Genomic DNA, 19,332 nt, shown 5'->3' with positions numbered 1-19,332 from the left:
CATGCTGGTGCAATACAATTTCTTGCACCAGCTGTTCCTCACACCGATAAAATCACACGTCAAAGCCAGAAATCTCGAAAATGTGCTTTAGGTGTGGAGTGGAGGTTGGAACCTTTGTCCGCTCCACCTGGCTGTGTACCAGGGTGAGATCCTTCTGGGAAGACCTGGAGGACACGCTGAAAAAATTACAAAGGTGGATTTTCCACAGGATCTGGAGTTGTATCTTCTGGGGGACCTTGGGGAAGTACAGTTTAGACTGTCCAAACACCAAATTCACTTTGTGAAGAACACCCTGTCAGTAGCCAGAAGTATACAGCAGTCACGTGGAGGTCTGACTCCCAGCTAAATATCGCACAATAGAATATGGAAATACAGGGTTGCATTCCCCTGGAAAAAATCACCGACAATTTATGGAAGAGATAAGACACATTCGTTGAAGTGCGGTAACAGGATCTGAGGCATCGAGGTGTGCAAAATCAACCAATTTAGATCTAAAAATCCACCCCCCCCCCCACCGAATAAAGGAAAAGAAACAATCTGTCCCAGTGTGAATTGGGCGATGTGGCTCAGACCACGTGTTTTTTCCCCCAACCCATTTTTATTTAATACCCAGGGTTTTCTAGCCTTGAGGGGGATTGTTGATTTCACCAGGATTTATGCAGGTTTTGTAATTGTATAATTTAATGGATGGGGAGGGGAGGGGAGGGAGCAAAGAGGGGAGGGGGGGATGGACTCTGTAAATTATATTGCATGGGAAAAGAATATTATGTATTTTTTGTTGATTTTACACGAGTCTTTGAAAATCCAAAATAAAGTATTCCAAAAAAGTTTAGGGGGAACTTCACACAGAGAGCGGTGGGAGTGTGGAATGAGCTGCCAGCTGAGGTGGTGAATGTGGGCTCAATTTTAGCATTGAAGAAGAATTTGGACAGGTACATGGATGGGAGGGGGATGGAGGGCTATGGACTGGGTGCAGGTCAGTGCGACTAGGCCAAAAAAATGGTTTGGCACAGCCTAGAAGGGCCGAAGGGGCCTGTTTACTATGCTGTAGTGTTCTATGATGTGGAAGCTATGGAGAGGGTAGAGTGGAGATTTACCAGGATGTTGTATGGATGAGAGAATGTGTCTCATGAGGCAAGGTTAGTAGAGCTGGGACTTTTCACTTTGGAGCGAAGAAGGATAGAGATTTACAAGATTATGAGAGGTATAGACAGGGTGGATGGCCAGCACCTTTTTCCCAGGGTGGGATCAGCAAACACTAGAGGATGTGTGTACAAAGAAAGGGGAGGGAAGTTTGGGGGGAGACGTCGGGGGTAAGTTTTTTTACACAGAGAGTTATGGGGGCCTGGAATGTCTTGCCAGGGATGGTGGCGGAGGCCGAAACATTAGGGGCATTTAAGAGACTCTACAACAGGCAGATGGACGGAAGAAAAATAAAGGGTTACAGGAATGAGGTGGGGTAGGGGAAGATTGTTGGGTTGGTTTGTATGGGTCAGTACAACATTGGGTAGGGCTGTGCTGAAATGTTCCATGTTCTAAATCTCACCACCCCCACCCCTGCTTTACCTTAAACCTGTGCCCTGTGTTAGACTCCCTACCCATGGGAAAAGACCTTGTCTATACCCCTCAGGATTTTATCAAGGTCCCCTCTCATCCTCCTGTCTGCAGGGTGTAAAGTCCCAGCCTCTCCATCTGCTCCTTCAACCAGCTCCCACCCCCCACCCCAGTCCACGGATCATCCTCCTGAATCTTTTTTGCCTCGCCCCCACCCCCCCATCAGTTTGATGTCATTCCTCCTCTAGCGAGGCGCCCCCAGACAGCACCCAATATTCCACGGGTGGTCTCACCAACATCTTGTCCATGGAACATAGAACACTGCAGCCCTTCGGCCCTTGATGTTGTGGAGACCCATATATTCCTTCCCATCCCCCCGTAACCCTCTGTTTTCCTTCCATCCATGTCTAAGAGCCTCGCAAATGCCCCCAGTGTTCCAGCCTCCACCACCTCTGGCAAGGCATTCCAGGCCCCCACAACTCCCTGTGTAAAAAATCTACCCTGGACCCAGTGCCCATTTAGGCAGGAGCTAAACAAACTTCTGCTTAGGGCCTCACAATTGGCAGGGGCCTCAAAAATATATTAACACTATATAAAAATTCCATTTAAGTATTGTTTCCAGACTCGACCAACCTCATAATCTGACAGAGATCAAGCCCAGCAAAACTAAATCTGTGGTCAGTAAATGCACTCGTTTGAAAATAATTTGTATTGTAATTTTTTAGCAAATGGCCTCACCAACTCGAAATGCAGCACTGCTCAGACGTCTTCCCTACATCCAACGCCCTGACAGATGAAGGCAGCCATGCCAACACCTTCTGCCTCACACAACGTCCCTGGAGCTCAATTCTCTGTTCTCCAGCCCCCAGCGTGTGTGTGCACGTGCCCTGCCAGCCCCCAGCGTGTGCGTGCCCTGCCAAATACAACCCTGGGCCCTTGTCTGCCATACCCTCAGTGCTGACCTGGTGCTGCACATAGCAAGGCACAGCACTCAAAGGGGTGCTTTGTCATCATGAAGAGACACAATTATAACGGGACAAATCTGAGCGGGGGGGGGCAGCGGCAGGGAGATGCATCGGCCCCAGGGGCAGACGTACTTGGTGATGAAGCCGCGGTGAAAGCTGTTGGTGAAAACGCGGTTTACGATGGGCTCCCGGATGCTGAAGAACATTCTGAGCTCCTCGGGCGGGAAGATCAGCGAATCGTTGTAGTGTTCAGTGACTGGATGGAGGAGGAGAAGAGGTTAACCTCAGGTATGGCAGTGACAACAGCTCTGTGCCTCGCACCAACCCTGTGGAGCACTGCCCCCTGGCCCAACCCAACCAGCTCATGTCTCACGATGGGCAGAGTTGGTCCCAACCCCAGCCTAGGGTTTCTGGGACAGACTGAGGGAGATCACACTGTGGGGGGAGAGGGGCACCTTGTAACTTCTGGATTCAGAACGATCGAGTCAGATGTAGTGGCCTGCTACCTGACAAGTGAACCGGCACTCAAAACGGCGAACTAACACGGGAGCACGGAAAGCTAATGCACACTCATGGCCTTCACTGGCTAGGAGCCTGCACAGGGGGAACACTGGACAATGTGCCGGTGACATCACATCCGCCCACAGCGGCGGGAATACCGGGCCCAGTGGTGGAAAGTTAGGTCTATAAAAGCAGGGTTGGGGAGATCAATAAATCAGCCTTGACTTCCCTTACACACCTGTGTGTGTGTCGCTCTTCTCTCCCTTTGCAATAGTGCCTCGCTACGTGGAATTGATTTACCGCCAAGGGGCAGTGCTGAAGTGAATAGGCAGTGCGCCTCTCCAGCAGTACCAGGAACGGCGGTGCACCTCTCTGGCTGTACTGGGAATGGTGGTGCACCTCTCTGGCTGTACTGGGAACGGTGGTGCCCCTCTCTGGTTGTACCGGGAATGGCGTTGTGCCACTTCAGCTGTTACGGGAATGGTGGTGCTCCCCTCCAGCTGTACCGGGGATGGCGGTGTGCCATTTCGGCTGTTACAGGAATGGTGGTGCGACACTCCAACTGTACACTAGCTGTACTGGGAATGGTGGTGCGCCACTCTGGCTGTACTGGGAATGGCAGTGTGCCTCTCCAGCTGTACCGGGAACAGCGGTGCGCCACTCTGGCTGTACTGGGAATGGCAGTGTGCCTCTCCAGCTGTACCGGGAACAGCGGTGCGCTGATCCGGCTGTACCAGGAATGGTGGTGTGCCACTTCGGCTGTACCGGGAATGGTGGTGCACCACTCTGGCTGTACCAGGAATGGCAGTGTGCCTCTCCAGCTGTACCGGGAATGGTGGTGTGCCACTTCGGCTGTACCGGGAATGGTGGTATGTCACTCCAGCTGTACCAGGAATGGTGGTGTACCGAATGTACCGGGAACGGTGGTGTAATGGCTGTACTGGCACTGCAGATGGTAATGGGAAGGGGATGACCATCTTGAAGGGCAGGTCCCATCACCTACCTTGCTCCACAAAGTCCCGTCCAGTGGGTTGGACAGCACCACTCCTCCGCTGAGCTGAAGGACAGACAGATATGGTTAATGGGCAGCTCTTGGACGCCAGGCCAATCAGTCGCTCACCCACATTCCCAGGAATGACATGATTGTAGTGGGGGCATGGATCCTTGTGGAATTATAGGTCACATGAACTTGGATTGGTGATAAGTTGGATTTACTTTGAATAATGCCAGGGTCCAGGCCCTTCAGCCCACGATTTAAACCTACCCTACAATCACACCCTTCACTACCTCTCACACTCACAGGTCCCAGCTCTGTTAACCTTGTCTCATAAAACCTATGAGGAAACAGGGGAGAGGGGTGAAGGGATGAGGTGAAACAGTGAGAGGCTGATGAGGAGGGGGTAAGTGGTGAGGTGGGGTGAAGCAGTGAGGTGGGGGGGTGAAGTGGTGAGGTAGGGGGGTGAAGCGGTGGGAGGGGTGAAGCGGTAAGGTGAGGGGTGAAGCAATGAGGGGAGGGTGAAGCGGTGAGGTGGGGGGGTGAAGTGGTATGGTGGGGGTGAAGCGGTGAGGGTGAGGGGGTGAAGCTGTGAGGGGAAGGGGGTGAAGCGGTGAGGGTGAGGGGGTGAAGCTGTGAGGGGAAGGGGGTGAAGCGGTGAGGTGAAGCGGTGAGGTGGGAGAGGGTGAAGCAGAGAGGTGGAGCGGTGAGGTGGGGGGGTGAAGTGGTGAGGTGGGGGTTGAAGAGGTGAGAGGGAGGGGTTGAAGAGGTGAGAGGGAGGGGGTGAAGCAGTGAGGTGTGGGGGTGAAGCGGTGACGTGGGGGAGTGAAGTGGTGAGGTGGGAGTTGATGTGGTGAAGGGGAGGGGGTGAAGGGGAGGGGGTGAAGGGGAGGGGTGAAGGGGAGGGGGTGAAGGGGAGGGGGTGAAGGGGAGGGGGTGAAGCGGTGAGGAGGGGGGATGAAGCAGTGAAGGGGAGGGGATGAAGCAGAGAGGTGGAGAGGTGAAGTATTGAGAGGGAGGGGGTGAAGCGGTGAGGTGGGGGTTGAAGGAGTGAGGGGGAAGGGGTAAAGCGGTGAGGGGGAAGGGGTAAAGCGGTGAGGGGGAAGGGGTAAAGCGGTGAGGGGGAAGGGGTAAAGCGGTGAGGTAGGGGTTGAAGCAGAGAGAGGGAGGGGGTGAAGCGGTGAGATGGGGGCAGTGAGGGGAGGGGGTGAAGCAGTGAGGGGGAGGGGGTGAAGCGGTGAGGTGCGGGGAAGCGGTCAGGTGGGGGGAAGTGGTCAGGTGGGAGGGGTAAAGTGGTGAGGTGGGGGTGAAGTGGTGAGGTGGGGGGATGAAGCAGTGAAGGGGAGTGGGTGAAACGATGAGGTGGGGGTGAAGCAGTGAGGTGGGGGGTCCAGTGGTGAGGGGGTGGGAGTTGCAGTGGTGAGGGGGTGGGGGGTGCAGTGGTGAGGGGGTGGGAGGTGCAGTGGTGAGGGGGTGGGGGTGCAGTGGTGAGGGGGTGGGGGGGGGTGCAGCGGTGAGGGGGAGGGGATGCAGCGGTGAGGGGGAGGGGGTGCAGCGGTGAGGTGGAGGGAGTGAAGCGGTGAGGTGGGGGGGGTGAAACGGTGAGGGGGAGGGGTTGAAGTGGTGAGGGGTAGGGGTGAAGAGGTGAGGGTGAGGGGGAGGGGGTGAAGCGGTGAGGTGGGGGTGGAAGCGCTGAGGTGGGAGGCGTGAAGCGGTGAGGTGGGGGGTGAAGCCGTGAGGTGGGGGTGGAAGCGCTGAGGTGGGAGGCGTGAAGTGGTGAGGTGGGGGGTGAAGCAGTGAGGTGGGTGAAGCGGTGAAGTGGGGGTGAAACGGTGAGCTGGGGGGAAGGGTGCGGTGGGGAGTGAAGTGGTGAGGTGGGGGTAGAAGTGGTGTGGGGGAGGAGGTGAAGCAGAGCGGTGGGGGGGTGAAGCGGTGAGGTGGGGGGGAAGCGCTGAGGTGGGAGGGGTGAAGCAATGAGGTGGGGAGGAAGGGTGCGATGGGGAGTGAAGCAGTGAGGTGGGGGTGAAGTGGTGAGATGGGGGGAAGGGTGCGGTGGGGGGTTGAAGTGGTGAGGGGGTTGAAGTGGGGAGGGGGTTGAAGTGGAGAGGGGGTTGAAGTGGTGAGGGGGAGGGGTGAAGCGGTGAGGTGGGGGGTGAAGCAGTAAAGGGGAGGGGTTGAAGCCGAGAGGTGGAGGGGTGAAGCGGTGAGGGGAAGGGAGTGAAGCGGTGAGGTGGGGTTTGAAGCAGTGAGGGGGAGGGGGTGAAACGGTGAGGTGGGGGTGGAAACGGTGAGGTGGGAGGTGTGAAGTGGTGAGGTGTGGGGTGAAGCAGTGAGGTGGGGGGAAGGGTGCGGTGAGGGAGTGAAGCGGTGAGGTGGGTGGATGAAGCGATGAAGAGGGGGTGAAATGGTGAACTGGGGGGAAGGGTGTGGTGGGGGGTGAAGCGGTGAGGTGGGGGTAGAAGTGGTGTGGGGGAGGGGGTGAAGCGGTGAGGTGGAGGGAAGCGCTGAGGTGGGAGGGGTGAAGCGGTGAGGTGGGGGGAAGGGTGCGGTGGGGAGTGAAGCGGTGAGGTGGGGGTGAAGTAGTGAGGGGAGAGGGTGATGCGGTGAGGAGGGGGGATGAAGCAGTGAAGGGGTGGGGATGAAGTGGTGAGGTGGGGGGTGAAGCAGTAAGGTGGGGAGAAAAGTGGTGACTGGGGGGGTGAAGTGGTGAGGTGGGGTCGGTGAGGGGAGGGGGTGCAGCGGTGAGGTGGAGGGAGTGAAGCGGTGAGGTGGGGGGGGTGAAACGGTGAGGGGGAGGGGTTGAAGTGGTGAGGGGTAGGGGTGAAGAGGTGAGGGTGAGGGGGAGGGGGTGAAGCGGTGAGGTGGGGGTGGAAGCGCTGAGGTGGGAGGCGTGAAGCGGTGAGGTGGGGGGTGAAGCCGTGAGGTGGGGGTGGAAGCGCTGAGGTGGGAGGCGTGAAGTGGTGAGGTGGGGGGTGAAGCAGTGAGGTGGGTGAAGCGGTGAAGTGGGGGTGAAACGGTGAGCTGGGGGGAAGGGTGCGGTGGGGAGTGAAGTGGTGAGGTGGGGGTAGAAGTGGTGTGGGGGAGGAGGTGAAGCAGAGCGGTGGGGGGGTGAAGCGGTGAGGTGGGGGGGAAGCGCTGAGGTGGGAGGGGTGAAGCAATGAGGTGGGGAGGAAGGGTGCGATGGGGAGTGAAGCAGTGAGGTGGGGGTGAAGTGGTGAGATGGGGGGAAGGGTGCGGTGGGGGGTTGAAGTGGGGAGGGGGTTGAAGTGGAGAGGGGGTTGAAGTGGTGAGGGGGAGGGGTGAAGCGGTGAGGTGGGGGGTGAAGCAGTAAAGGGGAGGGGTTGAAGCCGAGAGGTGGAGGGGTGAAGCGGTGAGGGGAAGGGAGTGAAGCGGTGAGGTGGGGTTTGAAGCAGTGAGGGGGAGGGGGTGAAACGGTGAGGTGGGGGTGGAAACGGTGAGGTGGGAGGTGTGAAGTGGTGAGGTGTGGGGTGAAGCAGTGAGGTGGGGGGAAGGGTGCGGTGAGGGAGTGAAGCGGTGAGGTGGGTGGATGAAGCGATGAAGAGGGGGTGAAATGGTGAGCTGGGGGGAAGGGTGTGGTGGGGGGTGAAGCGGTGAGGTGGGGGTAGAAGTGGTGTGGGGGAGGGGGTGAAGCGGTGAGGTGGAGGGAAGCGCTGAGGTGGGAGGGGTGAAGCGGTGAGGTGGGGGGAAGGGTGCGGTGGGGAGTGAAGCGGTGAGGTGGGGGTGAAGTAGTGAGGGGAGAGGGTGATGCGGTGAGGAGGGGGGATGAAGCAGTGAAGGGGTGGGGATGAAGTGGTGAGGTGGGGGGTGAAGCAGTAAGGTGGGGAGAAAAGTGGTGACTGGGGGGGTGAAGTGGTGAGGTGGGGTCGGTGAGGGGAGGGGGTGAAGCGGTGAGGTGGGGGGTGAAGCAGTGAGGGGGAGGGGGTGAAGCAGTGAGGGGGAGGGGGTGAAGCAGTGAGGGGGAGGGGGTGAAGCAGTGAGGGGGAGGGGGTGAAGCGGTGAGGGGGAGGGGGTGAAGCGGTGAGGTGGGGGGTGAAGTGGTGAGGTGGGGGGGGAAGCAGTGAGGTGGGAGGGGTTAAGCGGTGTGGTGGGGGAAGGGTACGGTTGGGGGTGAAGCGATGAGGGAGGGGTGAAGCGGTGAGGTGGCGGGTGAAGCGGTGAGGGGGAGGGGTGAAGCAGTGAGGTGGGTGGGTGAAGCAGTGAGGTGGGTGGGTGAAGTGGTGACGTGGGGGGTGAAGTGGTGACGTGGGGCAGTGAAGTGGCGAGGTGGGGGTTGAAGCAGTGAGGGGAGGGGGTTGAAGCAGTGAGGGGAGGGGGTTGAAACAGTGAAGGGAGGGGGTGAAGCGGTGAGGGGAGGGGGTGAGGCGGTGAGGGGAGGGGGTGAGGCGGTGAGGGGAGGGGGTGAAGCGGTGAGGGGAGGGGGTGAAGCGGTGAGGGGAGGGGGTGAAGTGGTGAGGTTGGGGGTGAAGCGGTGAGGGGGAGGGGGTGAAGTGGTGAGGGGGAGGGGGTGAAGTGGTGAGGGGGAGGGAGTGAAGCGGTGAGGTGGGGGTGTAGTGGTGAGGTGGGGGTGTAGTGGTGAGGGGAGGGGGTGAAGCGGTAAGGGGAGGGGGTGAAGCGGTGAGGGGAGGGGGTGAAGCGGTGAGGGGAGGGGGTGAAGCGGTGAGGGGAGGGGTTGAAGCGGTGAGGGGTATGGGGTGAAGAGGTGAGGGGGAGGTGGTGAAGCGGTGAGGTGGGGGGGTGAAGTGGTGAGGTGGGGGGGAAGCGGTGAGGTGGGAGGGGTTAAGCGGTGTGGTGGGGAAGGGTACGGTTGGGGGTGAAGCGATGAGGGAGGGGTGAAGCGGTGAGGTGGCGAGTGAAGCGGTGAGGGGGAGGGGTGAAGCAGTGAGGTGGGTGGGTGAAGCAGTGAGGTGGGTGGGTGAAGCGGTGACGTGGGGAGTGAAGCGGTGACGTGGGGCAGTGAAGTGGCGAGGTGGGGGTTGAAGCAGTGAGGGGAGGGGGTTGAAACAGTGAGGGGAGGGGGTGAGGCGGTGAGGGGAGGGGGTGAGGCGGTGAGTGGAGGGGGTGAAGCGGTGAGGGGAAGGGGTGAAGCGGTGAGGGGAGGGGGTGAAGCGGTGAGGTTGGGGGTGAAGCGGTGAGGGGGAGGGGGTGATGCGGTGAGGGGGAGGGGGTGAAGTGGTGAGGGGGAGGGGGTGAAGTGGTGAGGGGGAGGGAGTGAAGCGGTGGTTGGGGTGTAGTGGTGAGGTGGGGGTTGAAGCGGTGAGGGGAGGGGGTGAAGCGGTGAGGGGAGGGGGTGAAGCGGTGGGGAGGGGGTGAAGCAGTGAGGGGAGGGGGTGAAGCAGTGAGGGGAGGGGGTGAAGCGGTGAGGGGTATGGGGTGAAGAGGTGAGGGGGAGGTGGTGAAGCGGTGAGGTGGGGGTGTAGTGGTGAGGTGGGGGTAGAAGTGGTGTGGGGGAGGGGGTGAAGCGGTGAGGTGGGGGTGTGAAGCGGTGAGGTGGGGGGGTGAAGCGGTGAGGTGGGGGGGGTGAAGCGGTGAGGTGGGGGGAAGGGTGCGGTGGGGGGTGAAGCAGTGAGGTGGGGGGTGAAGTAGTGTGGGGAGGGGGTGAAGCAGTGAGGAGGGTGAAGTGGTGAGGTGGGGGGAAGCACTGAGGTGCAAGGGGTGTAGCGGTGATGTGGGGGGAACCACTGAGGTGGAAGGGGTGTAGCGGTGATGTGGGGGGATAGGGTGTGTTGGGGGGTGAAGCAGTGAGGTGGGGGTGAAGCGGTGAGGTGGGGTGAAACGGTGAGGTAGGGGGGTTGTAGCGGTGAGGTGGGGGGAAAGGGTGCAGTGGGGGGGGTTAAGCAGTGAGGTGGGGGTGAAGTGGTGAGGTGGGGGAAGGGTGTGGTGGGGGGGTGAAGCGGTGAGGTTGGGGGTGAAGCAGTGAGGTTGGGGGTGAAGCGGTGAGGTTGGGGGTGAAGCGGTGAGGTGAAGCAGTGAAGTGGGGGGTGAACCGGTGATGTGGGGAGGAAAGGTGCAGTGGGGGAATGAAAGGTGCAGTGGGGGGATGAAGTGGTGAGGTAGAGGGGTGAAGCGGTGAGGTTGGGGTTGAAGTGGTGAGGAGGAGGTGGTGAGGGGGAGGGGGTGAAGCGGTGAGGTGGGGGCTGAAGCAGTGAGGGGGAGGGGATGAAGCGGTGAGGTAGGGGGTGAAGCGGCAAGGTGGAGAGGTGAAGTGGTGAGGGGGAGAATCGGTGAGGTGGGGGGGTGAAGCGGTGACATGGGGCGGTGAAGCGGTGATGTGGGGGGTGTGAAGTGGTGGGGAAGTGTGCGGTGGGGGGGTGAAGCAGTGGGGGAGGGGGTGAAGCAGTGAGGTGGGTGGGTGAAGTGGTGACGTGGGGGGGTGAAGTGGTGACGTGGGGCAGTGAAGCGGTGAGGTGGGGGTTGAAGCGGTGAGGGGAGGGGGTGAAGCGGTGAGGGGAGGGGGTGAAGCGGTGAGGTGAGGGGAGAAGCGGTGAGGTGGGGGTGAAGGGTGCGGTGGGGGGGGTGAAACGGTGAGGTGGGGGGGGTGAAGCGGTGAGGGGGAGGGTGTGAAGTGCCGAGGTGAGGGTATGAAGCAGTGAAGGGGAGGGATGAAGCAGTGAGGGGGAGGGGGTGGTGAGGTGGGGGGTGAAGCGGTGAGGTAGGGGGTAATGCGGCGAGTTGGGGTGAAGCGGTGAGGGGGGAGTGGGTGAGGCGATGATGTGGGGGGGTGAAGTGGTGAGGTGGGGGGGTGAAGTGGTGAGGTGGGGGGGTGAAGTGGTGAGGTGGGGGGAAATGTGTGGTGGGGGAAGTGTGTGGTGGGGGGGTGAAGCGGTGGGGAAGCGGTGTGGTGGGGGGGTGAAGCGGTGGGGGAGTGGGGAAGCGGTGTGGTGGGGGGGTGAAGCGGTGGGGAGGGGGTGAAATGGTGGGGAGGTGGTGAAGCGGTGGGGGAGGGGGTCAAGCAGTGAGGTGGGGGGTGAAGCAGTGAGTGGGAGGGAATGAAGCAGTGAGTGGGAAGGGATGAAGCGGTGAGGGGGAGGGGGTGAAGCGGTGAGGGGGTGATGCGGTGAGGTGGGGGGTGAAGCGGTGAGGTGGGGGGGTGAAGCGGTGAGGTGGGGGGGTGAAGTGGTGAGGGGGAGGGGCTGAAGCAGTGAGGGGGAGGGGGTGAAGTGTTCAGGTGGGGGGTGAAGCGCTGAGGTGGGGGAAGGGTGCGGTGGTGGGGTGAAGTGGTGAGGTGGGGGGATGAAGTGGTGAGGTGGGGGGATGAAGTGGTGAAGTGGGGATGAAGTGGTGAAGTGGGGGTGAAGCGGTGAGGTGGGGGGAAAGGGTGCGGTGGGGGGAAAGGGTGCGGTGGAGGGTGAAGCGGTGAGGTGGGGTTAGAAGTGGTGAGGGAGAGGGGGTGAAGCGGTGATGTGGGGAGGAAAGGTGTAGTGGGGGGGATGAAGCGGTGAGGGGGAGGGGTTGAAGTGGTGAGGTGGAGGGGGTGAAGCGGTGAGGTGGGGGCTGAAGCAGTGAGGGGGAGGGGATGAAGCGGTGAGGTAGGGGTTGAAGCGGCGAGCTGGAGAGGTGAAGTGGTGAGGGGGAGAATCGGTGAGGTGGGGGGGTGAAGCGGTGACATGGGGCGATGAAGTGGTGATGTGGGGGGTGTGAAGTGGTGGGGAAGTGTGCGGTGGGGGGGTGAAGCAGTGGGGGAGGGGGTGAAGCAGTGGGGGAGGGGGTGAAGCAGTGAGGTGGGTGGGTGAAGTGGTGACGTGGGGCAGTGAAGTGGTGAGGGGAGGGGTGAAGTGGTGAGGTTGGGGGTGAAGCAGTGAGGGCGAGGGGGTAAAGTGGTGAGGTGGGGGGAGAAGTGGTGAGGTGGGGGGAGAAGCGGTGAGGTGGGGGTGAAGGGTGCGGTGGGGGGGTGAAACGGTGAGGTGGGGGGGTGAAGCGGTGAGGGGGAGGGTGTGAAGTGGCGAGGTGGGGGTATGAATCAGTGAAGGGGAGGGATGAAGCAGTGAGGGGGTGGTGAGGGGTGAAGCGGTGAGGTAGGGGGTGAAGCGGCGAGTTGGGGTTGAAGCGGTGAGGGGGGAGTGGGTGAAGCGGTGATGTGGAGGGGTGAAGTGGTGATGTGGGGGGGTGAAGTGGTGAGGTGGGTGGAAGTGTGTGGTGGGGGGGTGAAGCGGTGGGGGAGGGGGTGAAGCGGTGGGGGAGGGGGTGAAGCGGTGGGGGAAGGGGTCAAGTGTTGAGGTGGGGGCTGAAGCGCTGAGGTGGGGGGTGAAGCAGTGAGTGTGAGGGGATGAAGTGGTGAGGTGGGGTGGGTGAAGCGGTGAGGAGATGAAGTGGTGAGGTGGGGGGGTGAAGCGGTGAGGTGGGGGGTGCCCTCTGTGAACACTATCATACCCACTCAGCACATTGTTCCTAATCCCTGACCCCAGAAGGTCGACCCATTCACATCACGGTGCATATGCCCTGTGGCTCCCCCATAGACCATGTCCCCCCCAATGTCCCTGGGTCTCCCAACCCTATGGTCCCAGTGTTCACCATGCACATCCTGCCCTGGTGTCACCTCCTCCCCTCCCTATTCCCCTTGGCGGGTCCGGGTGGGTTCTGTTCTGCCGCCGCCCCCACCCTCCACACCACACACTCACCAATGATGAGCAGATCCTCCACCTCCTGACAGGCCAACTTGTTAATATTGTAGGACCTGCAGGGAGAGAGTGCGTCAACAGTGCAGTCTTTGCGTCCCGACCTCTGAATCCCCCCCCCCCCCCCCCCATTCCTGGGCATCCCGACCTCTGATCCAGGAAACACACAGGAGGATCCGTGACCACAGGGGAACACACAGGAGGGTCCAGGACTATAGGGGATCTCACAGGAGGGTCCAGGACTATAGGGGATCTCACAGGAGGGTCCATGAGCACAGGGGAACACACAGGAGGGTCCAGGACTATAGGGGATCACACAGAAGGGTCCATGACCACAGGGGAACACACAGGAGGGTCCAGGACTATAGGGGGTCACACAGGAGGTCCGTGACCACAGGGGAACACACAGGAGGGTCCGGGACCACAAGGGATTACACAGGAGGATCTGAAATCATAGGGTAACACAGGACGGTCCGGAACTATAGGGATACACAGGAGGGTCCGTGACCACAAGGGAACAAATAGAAGGGTCTGGGACTACACGGGAACACACAGGAGGGTCTGGGACTATACGGGAACACACAAGAAGTTCCGTGGTCACAGAAACGTATTATTTGGTTATGTATTCCATTAATATTTATAGTCATATAGTTCAGCGTAGCCATTTTATATTTTGTTTATCTTCTCTTTCCGTTTTTCCATCATTACCTTTCCTCCTTTTCCATTTCTGTTTTCTTATTTTCAACTCTTTACAAGACAACATTCCTACAATATCCAACATTTTCCTTATTCTCCTATTTCTATCTTCTTTATCCCCAATCTCCCCTTCCCCTCCTGAGTTGTCCTTTATCCCTTGTCGGACAACCACATCTCCCCTCTCCATTTGGATTTGCAAATCCACTCGCAAGCGTCAACTGATTTTGCAGTGACCGCTATTTCCCCCCACCCAGCACCCCCCCAGAAAAGATTTCACTTTTCATATGTCACAAAGGTCACTCTTTTAATTCCCTCCTTATTCTCTCTATTCCATTACCTTCCCTTATTAATTCTTGTCTATACTATCTATATTTTCCTCTAATTACAGATACTTTCACGTATGCACATTGTCTCTATTCACTCTTATACCTCTTTACCCACATACATATCAATCGTGGTCATTTTTACCCTTATTACCCGTCTTCATCCCTCAGTCTATTTTTGTCTTTACCCACATACATATCAATCGTGATCATTTTTACTCTCATTACCCGTCTTCATCCCTCAGTCTATTTTTGTAATTGTTCTGCAAATTTTCGTGCTTCTTCTGGATCCGAGAACAGTCTGTTTTGTTGTCCTGGAATAAATATTTTCAATACCGCAGGATGCTTCAGTATAAATTTATACCCTTTCTTCCATAAAATCGCCTTTGCTGCATTGAACTCCTTTCTCTTCTTTAGGAGTTCAAAACTTATATCTGGATAAATGAAGATTTTTTGCCCTTTATACTCCAGTGGTTTGTTGCCCCCTCTTACTTTTTCCATTGTCTTCTCCAGTACCTTTTCTCTTGTAGTATATCTTAGGAATTTTACTACAATAGATCTTGGTTTTTGTTGTGGTTGTAGTTTAGAGGCCAATAGTCTATGTGCCCTTTCTATTTCCATTTCTTGCTGTAGGTTCTGGACATCCTAGGGTCTTAGGGATCCAATCTTTTATAAACTCTCTCATATTCTTGCCTTCTTCATCTTCCTTAAGGCCCACTATCTTTATGTTATTTCTTCTGTTATAATTTTCCATTGTATCTATTTTTTGAGCTAGTAGTTCTTGTGTCTCTTTAGTTTTTTTATTAGATTCCTCCAATTTCTTTTTTAAGTCTTCTACCTCCATTTCTGCTGCTATTGCCCGTTCTTCCATCTTGTCCATTCTTTTTCCCATTTCTGTTAAGGTCATCTCTATTTTATTCACTTTCTCTTCTGTGTTGTTTATTCTTCTTCTTAAATCATTGAATTCCTGTGTTTGCCATTCTTTAAATGGCTCCATGTATCCTCTAACAAGAGAAGTATATCCTTTACCTTGCCTTTCCCTTCATCTATTTCACTGTATTCTTCCTCTTCTTCTTCCTCTGGGTTGGCCATCTGTTGTTTCTTTGTTGCCCTTTTCTTCTCTTCTTTCTTGTTTCCATTGTCTTCTGTGTTCTCTTCTTGCTGCAGGTGTTCTGCAGCTGTCGTTGCCGGCTGTGGAGATCGACTCCCCAGCTGGTCCCCCCTCCCGTCGGTGTGTATTTTTTCATGCGCATCGCGCATGCGCGAGGAGTCGCGCATGCGCGGTTGCGCACTTTTACTCGGCTCTGTGAGCCATTGTTGTAGTTCTTTTTCTACCGACCTGAGGTAGTGGGGCCCTCTCTCCACAGTGGGCCTCTTCGGACAGGTAAGGCCTTCACCTTTTTCCTCCGTTGTCTTCTCTTCCTCTCTTCTTACCGTTGATTTTGATTTTTCTTCTTTTGTCTCCATCTTCTTTCCACCTTTATACTCACTTTTCTTTAACTTTTATTTCTGTGCCTTTGTATTTTCTCTTGTTTTTCCCGACTTTTCTGGAGAGGGCTGGAGTTCTCCGTCCGGCCAGTACTCCATCACGTGACTCCTCCCCACAGAAACGTATTATTGATTTGGATTATGGAATGAATGTCTTTGTGGTTAACTTTGTAGATGATACGAAGGTTGGAGGTGGAGCAGGTCGTGTGGAGTAAACAGGGAGGCTGCAGAAGGACTTGGACAGATGAGGAGAACGGGCAGAAAAGTGGCAAATGAAATATAATGTCAAAAAGTGTTCGGTTGTGGTAGAAAAAAAAAACAATTTCTTGTTTATTTTCGAAAATGATGATAAAACTATTTTCTAAATGGGGAGAAAATAGAAAATGCCCAGATGCAATGGGATCTGGGAGTCCTCGTGCAGGACAGCCTGAAGGTGAACTTGCAGATTGAGGCGGTGGTGAAGAAGGCAAATGCGGTGCTGGCGTTCACTTCAGGAGGAATAGAATCTAAGAGCAGGGATGTGATGTTGAGGGTTTATAAGGCCCTGGTGAGACCTCACGTGGAGAATTGTGAGCAGTTCTGGGCTCCTTGTTTGAGAAAGGATGTGCTGACGTTGGAGAGGGTTCAGAGGAGGTTCACAAGGACGATTCCGGGAAGGAAATGGAGATGCTTGATGGCTCTTGGCCTGTACTCGTTGGAATTTAGAATGAGGGGGTAATCTCATTGAAACATTTTGAGTGTTGAAAGGCGTGGAGAGAGTAGATGTAGAAAGGCTGTTTCCCACAGTGGGAGAGTCCAGGACAAGAGGGCACAACTTCAGGATTGAAGGGCGTCCACTGAGAACAGAGATACGGAGGAATTTCTTCTGCCAGAGGGAGGTGAATCTGTGGAATTCATTGGCACAGGCAGTTCTGCAGACTGGGTCATTTAGTGTACTTAAGGGAGAGATTGATAGGTTCGTAATTAGCCAGGGCATCAAAGGTGATGGGGAGAAGGCCGGGGAGTGGGGCTGAGTGGGGAAATTAATCAGTTCATGGTTGAATGGTGGGGCAGACTTGATGGGCTGAATGGCCTATTTCTGCTCCTTTGCCTTATGGTCAAAGTTGTGTTGCAGTTGTACAAAACGTTGGTGAGGCCCCATTTAGAGTATTGTGTTCAGTGTTGGTCACCGCACTGCAGGAAAGGGTGCAGAGATTTACAAGGATGTGAAACCATGAAACACTACATCACAGAAACAGGGCTCTTTGGCCCTTCTAGTCTGCGTGGAACCATTTATTTGCTTAGTCCCATTGACCTGTACCTAGACCAAAACCCTCCATACCTCTCCCATCCATGTACCTGTCCAAATTCTTCATAAATGTTAAAATCGAGCCTGCATTCACTTCACCTGGCAGTTCATTCCACACTCCCACCACTCTGTGTGAAGTTTTTCCCCTAAACATTCCACCTTTCTCTCTTAACCCACATCCTCTATTTGTATCTCACCCTCAGTGGAAAAAGCCGACCTACATTTACTTTGTCTATTCCCTTCATAATTTTAAACACCTCTATCAAATCTCCCCTCATTCTTCTATGCTCCAGGGAATAAAGTCCTAACCTGTTAAACCTTTCCCTGGAACTCAGTTCCTGAAGTCCGGGCAACATCCCAGCAAATCTTCTCTGCACTCTCTCTATCTTATTGATATATTTGCAGTCGTTAGATGACCAAAACTGCAAATAATCCTCCAAATTTGGCCTCACCAATGTCTTAGACAACTTTATCATAATATCCCAACTCCTGTACTCAATACTTTGATTTATGAAGACCAATATGCCAAAAGCTCTCTTTACAACCCTGTCTACCTGAGACGTTACTTTCAGGGAATTATGTATCTGTATTCCAGATCCCTCTATTCTAGTGCACTGCTCAGTTCCCGCCCATTTACCATGTTGGTACCATGTTTCTTAGTTTGTCCTTCCAAAATACAACACCTCATATTTGTCTACATTAAATTCCATCAGCCATTTTCCAGCCCATTTTTCCACCTGGTCCAGATCCCTCTGCAAACTTTGAAATCCTTCTTCACTTTGCTGATCCAATTTCCCCCATTATCATCCAGATCATTGATATAGATGACAAAGAACAATGGTCCCAGCACCGATCCCTGAGCCACACCTCTAGTCACAGGCCTCCAGTCTGAAAAGCATCATCCACCACCACTCTCTGGCTTCTCCCATCCAGCCATTGTCCAACCATTGTCGAATCCAGTTCACTACTTCACCATGAATAACTAGTGTCTGAACCTTCCTGACTAACCTCCCATGTGGGACCTTGTCACTAAAGTCCATGTAGACAACATACACAGTCTTTCCTTCATCAACTTTCCTGCTAACCTCCTTAAAAAACTCCACAAGTTTAGTTAAACATGACCTATCACACACAAAGCCATGTTGACTGTCCCTAATCAGTTTCTGGCTATCAAATAATTGTATATCTGATCTCTTACAACAGCTTCCAATAATTTACCTTCTATTGATGTCAGGCTTACCAGCCTATAATTTCCAGGGTTACTTTTGGAGCCTTTTATAAATAACGGAACAAGGTGAGCTCCCCTCCAATCCTACAGTAACTCACCCGTGGCTAAGGACATTTTAAAATATTTCTGCCAGAGCTCCTGCAATTTTTACATGAGCCTCCCTCAAGGCCTGAGGGAATATCTTGTCAGGCTCTGGGGATTTATCCAGCCTTATTTGCTTTAAGACTGCAAGCACTTCCTCCTCTTTAATCTGTACGTGTTCCACGGCCTCGCTGCTTGTTTTCCTTACTTCCCTCGACTCTGTGCCCGTTTCCTGAGTGAATACTGATTGGGGAAAGAAACATTTAAGATTTCCCCCATCTCTTTTGGCTCCAGACAAAGTTGACCACTCTGATCTTCAAGGGGACTCATTTTGTCCTTTACTATCCTTTTGCTCTTAATATACCTGTAGAAACCTTTAGGTTTCCTGCAACTGTCCGCTATCTCTCCACAGATTTGTTCCTCCAATTCTCACTATTGGATGGTCTATAATACAACCCCATGAGTGTGGTCATACCTTTTCCATTCCTCAGCTCCACCCATATAGCCTCAGTAGACGAGCCCTTTGGTCTGTCCTGCCTGAGCACAGCTGGGATATTTTCCCTAATGAGCAAGACCCCTCCTCCCCCTTTCATTTCCCCTGTTCTCTCCCATCTAAAGCAATGGAAGCCTGAAATATTAAGCTGCTAGACTCCTGCAACCACATTTCACTAATGGCCACAATGTCATAAATCCACGAGCCAATCCATGCTCTAAGCTCGTCTGCCTTTTCTGCAATACAACTTGGATTGAAATAGATGCCCCTGAGAACATTTCCACCACGTACAACCCATTGACTCTAACGGTTCGTGCATGTAATTTTCACATCATCTTTTCTTCCTCCACTCCTCTATCTGCTCTAGCCCTCTGGTTCCCCTCCCGCTGCAAATCTAGTTGAAACCCACCAGAGCAACACTAGAAAACCTTCCCACAAGGATATTAGTCCCCTCCAGGTCAGGTGTAAACCGTCCCGTTGGAGCTGGTCCCACCTTCCCTGGAAGAGCCCAATGATCCAGAAACCTGAAGCCCTCCTCCTGCACCAGGACTTGAGCTGCACCATCCTCCTGTTTCTCCCCTCACTGGCATGTGGCGCGGGCATATGAAACATTTGGACGCATCCATGGATAGGATGGGTTTGGAGGGACATGAGGCCAAACACAGGGACCAGTGTGGACGGGACAATTTGGCTGACATGGGCAGGTTGGGCTAGAGGGGCCTAGTTCACACTGTGTGACTGTGACTTGTAATGAAGAAACTCTGTGTGTGGGAACGAGCCATTCTAGAATATCCATTCTAGACTGGGGATTGAGTAATGGAGAAGGGCTTTGGCAAATACTAGAGCGCATCGGATGTCCCCCAAAGTTCCTCAACATGATTATCCAACTGCACGAAAACCAACAAGGTCGGGTCAGATACAGCAATGAGCTCTCTGAACCCTTCTCCATTAACAATGGCGTGAAGCAAGGCTGTGTTCTCTTACCAACCCTCTTTTCAATCTTCTTCAGCATGATGCTGAACCAAGCCATGAAAGACCCCAACAATGAAGACGCTGTTTACATCCGGTACAGCACGGATGGCAGTCTC

At 55.0% G+C, this 19,332-nt stretch overlaps 1 protein-coding gene across 7 annotated transcripts in view; it reads right to left on the bottom strand.

Moving 5' to 3' along the window:
• nadk2 (NAD kinase 2, mitochondrial) overlaps positions 1-19,332 on the bottom strand; it is a 63,082-nt gene that overhangs the window by 10,956 nt on the left and 32,794 nt on the right. For 6 of the 7 annotated variants that reach the window (XM_069884475.1, XM_069884415.1, XM_069884423.1 and 3 more), the window contains 3 exons: positions 12,651-12,706; positions 4,024-4,077; positions 2,652-2,775 (listed from right to left, as the gene is read on the bottom strand). In XM_069884475.1, coding sequence (XP_069740576.1) covers positions 2,652-2,775; positions 4,024-4,077; positions 12,651-12,706 — 234 coding nt within the window. The remainder of the gene's footprint in view (positions 1-2,651; positions 2,776-4,023; positions 4,078-12,650; positions 12,707-19,332) is intronic. The other variant, XM_069884444.1, reaches the window with a different exon arrangement.

Source organism: Narcine bancroftii, chromosome 1, assembly GCF_036971445.1.
Source record: "Narcine bancroftii isolate sNarBan1 chromosome 1, sNarBan1.hap1, whole genome shotgun sequence".
Lineage (NCBI taxonomy): Eukaryota > Metazoa > Chordata > Chondrichthyes > Torpediniformes > Narcinidae > Narcine > Narcine bancroftii.
This window is presented reverse-complemented; position numbering and strand designations above follow the sequence as displayed.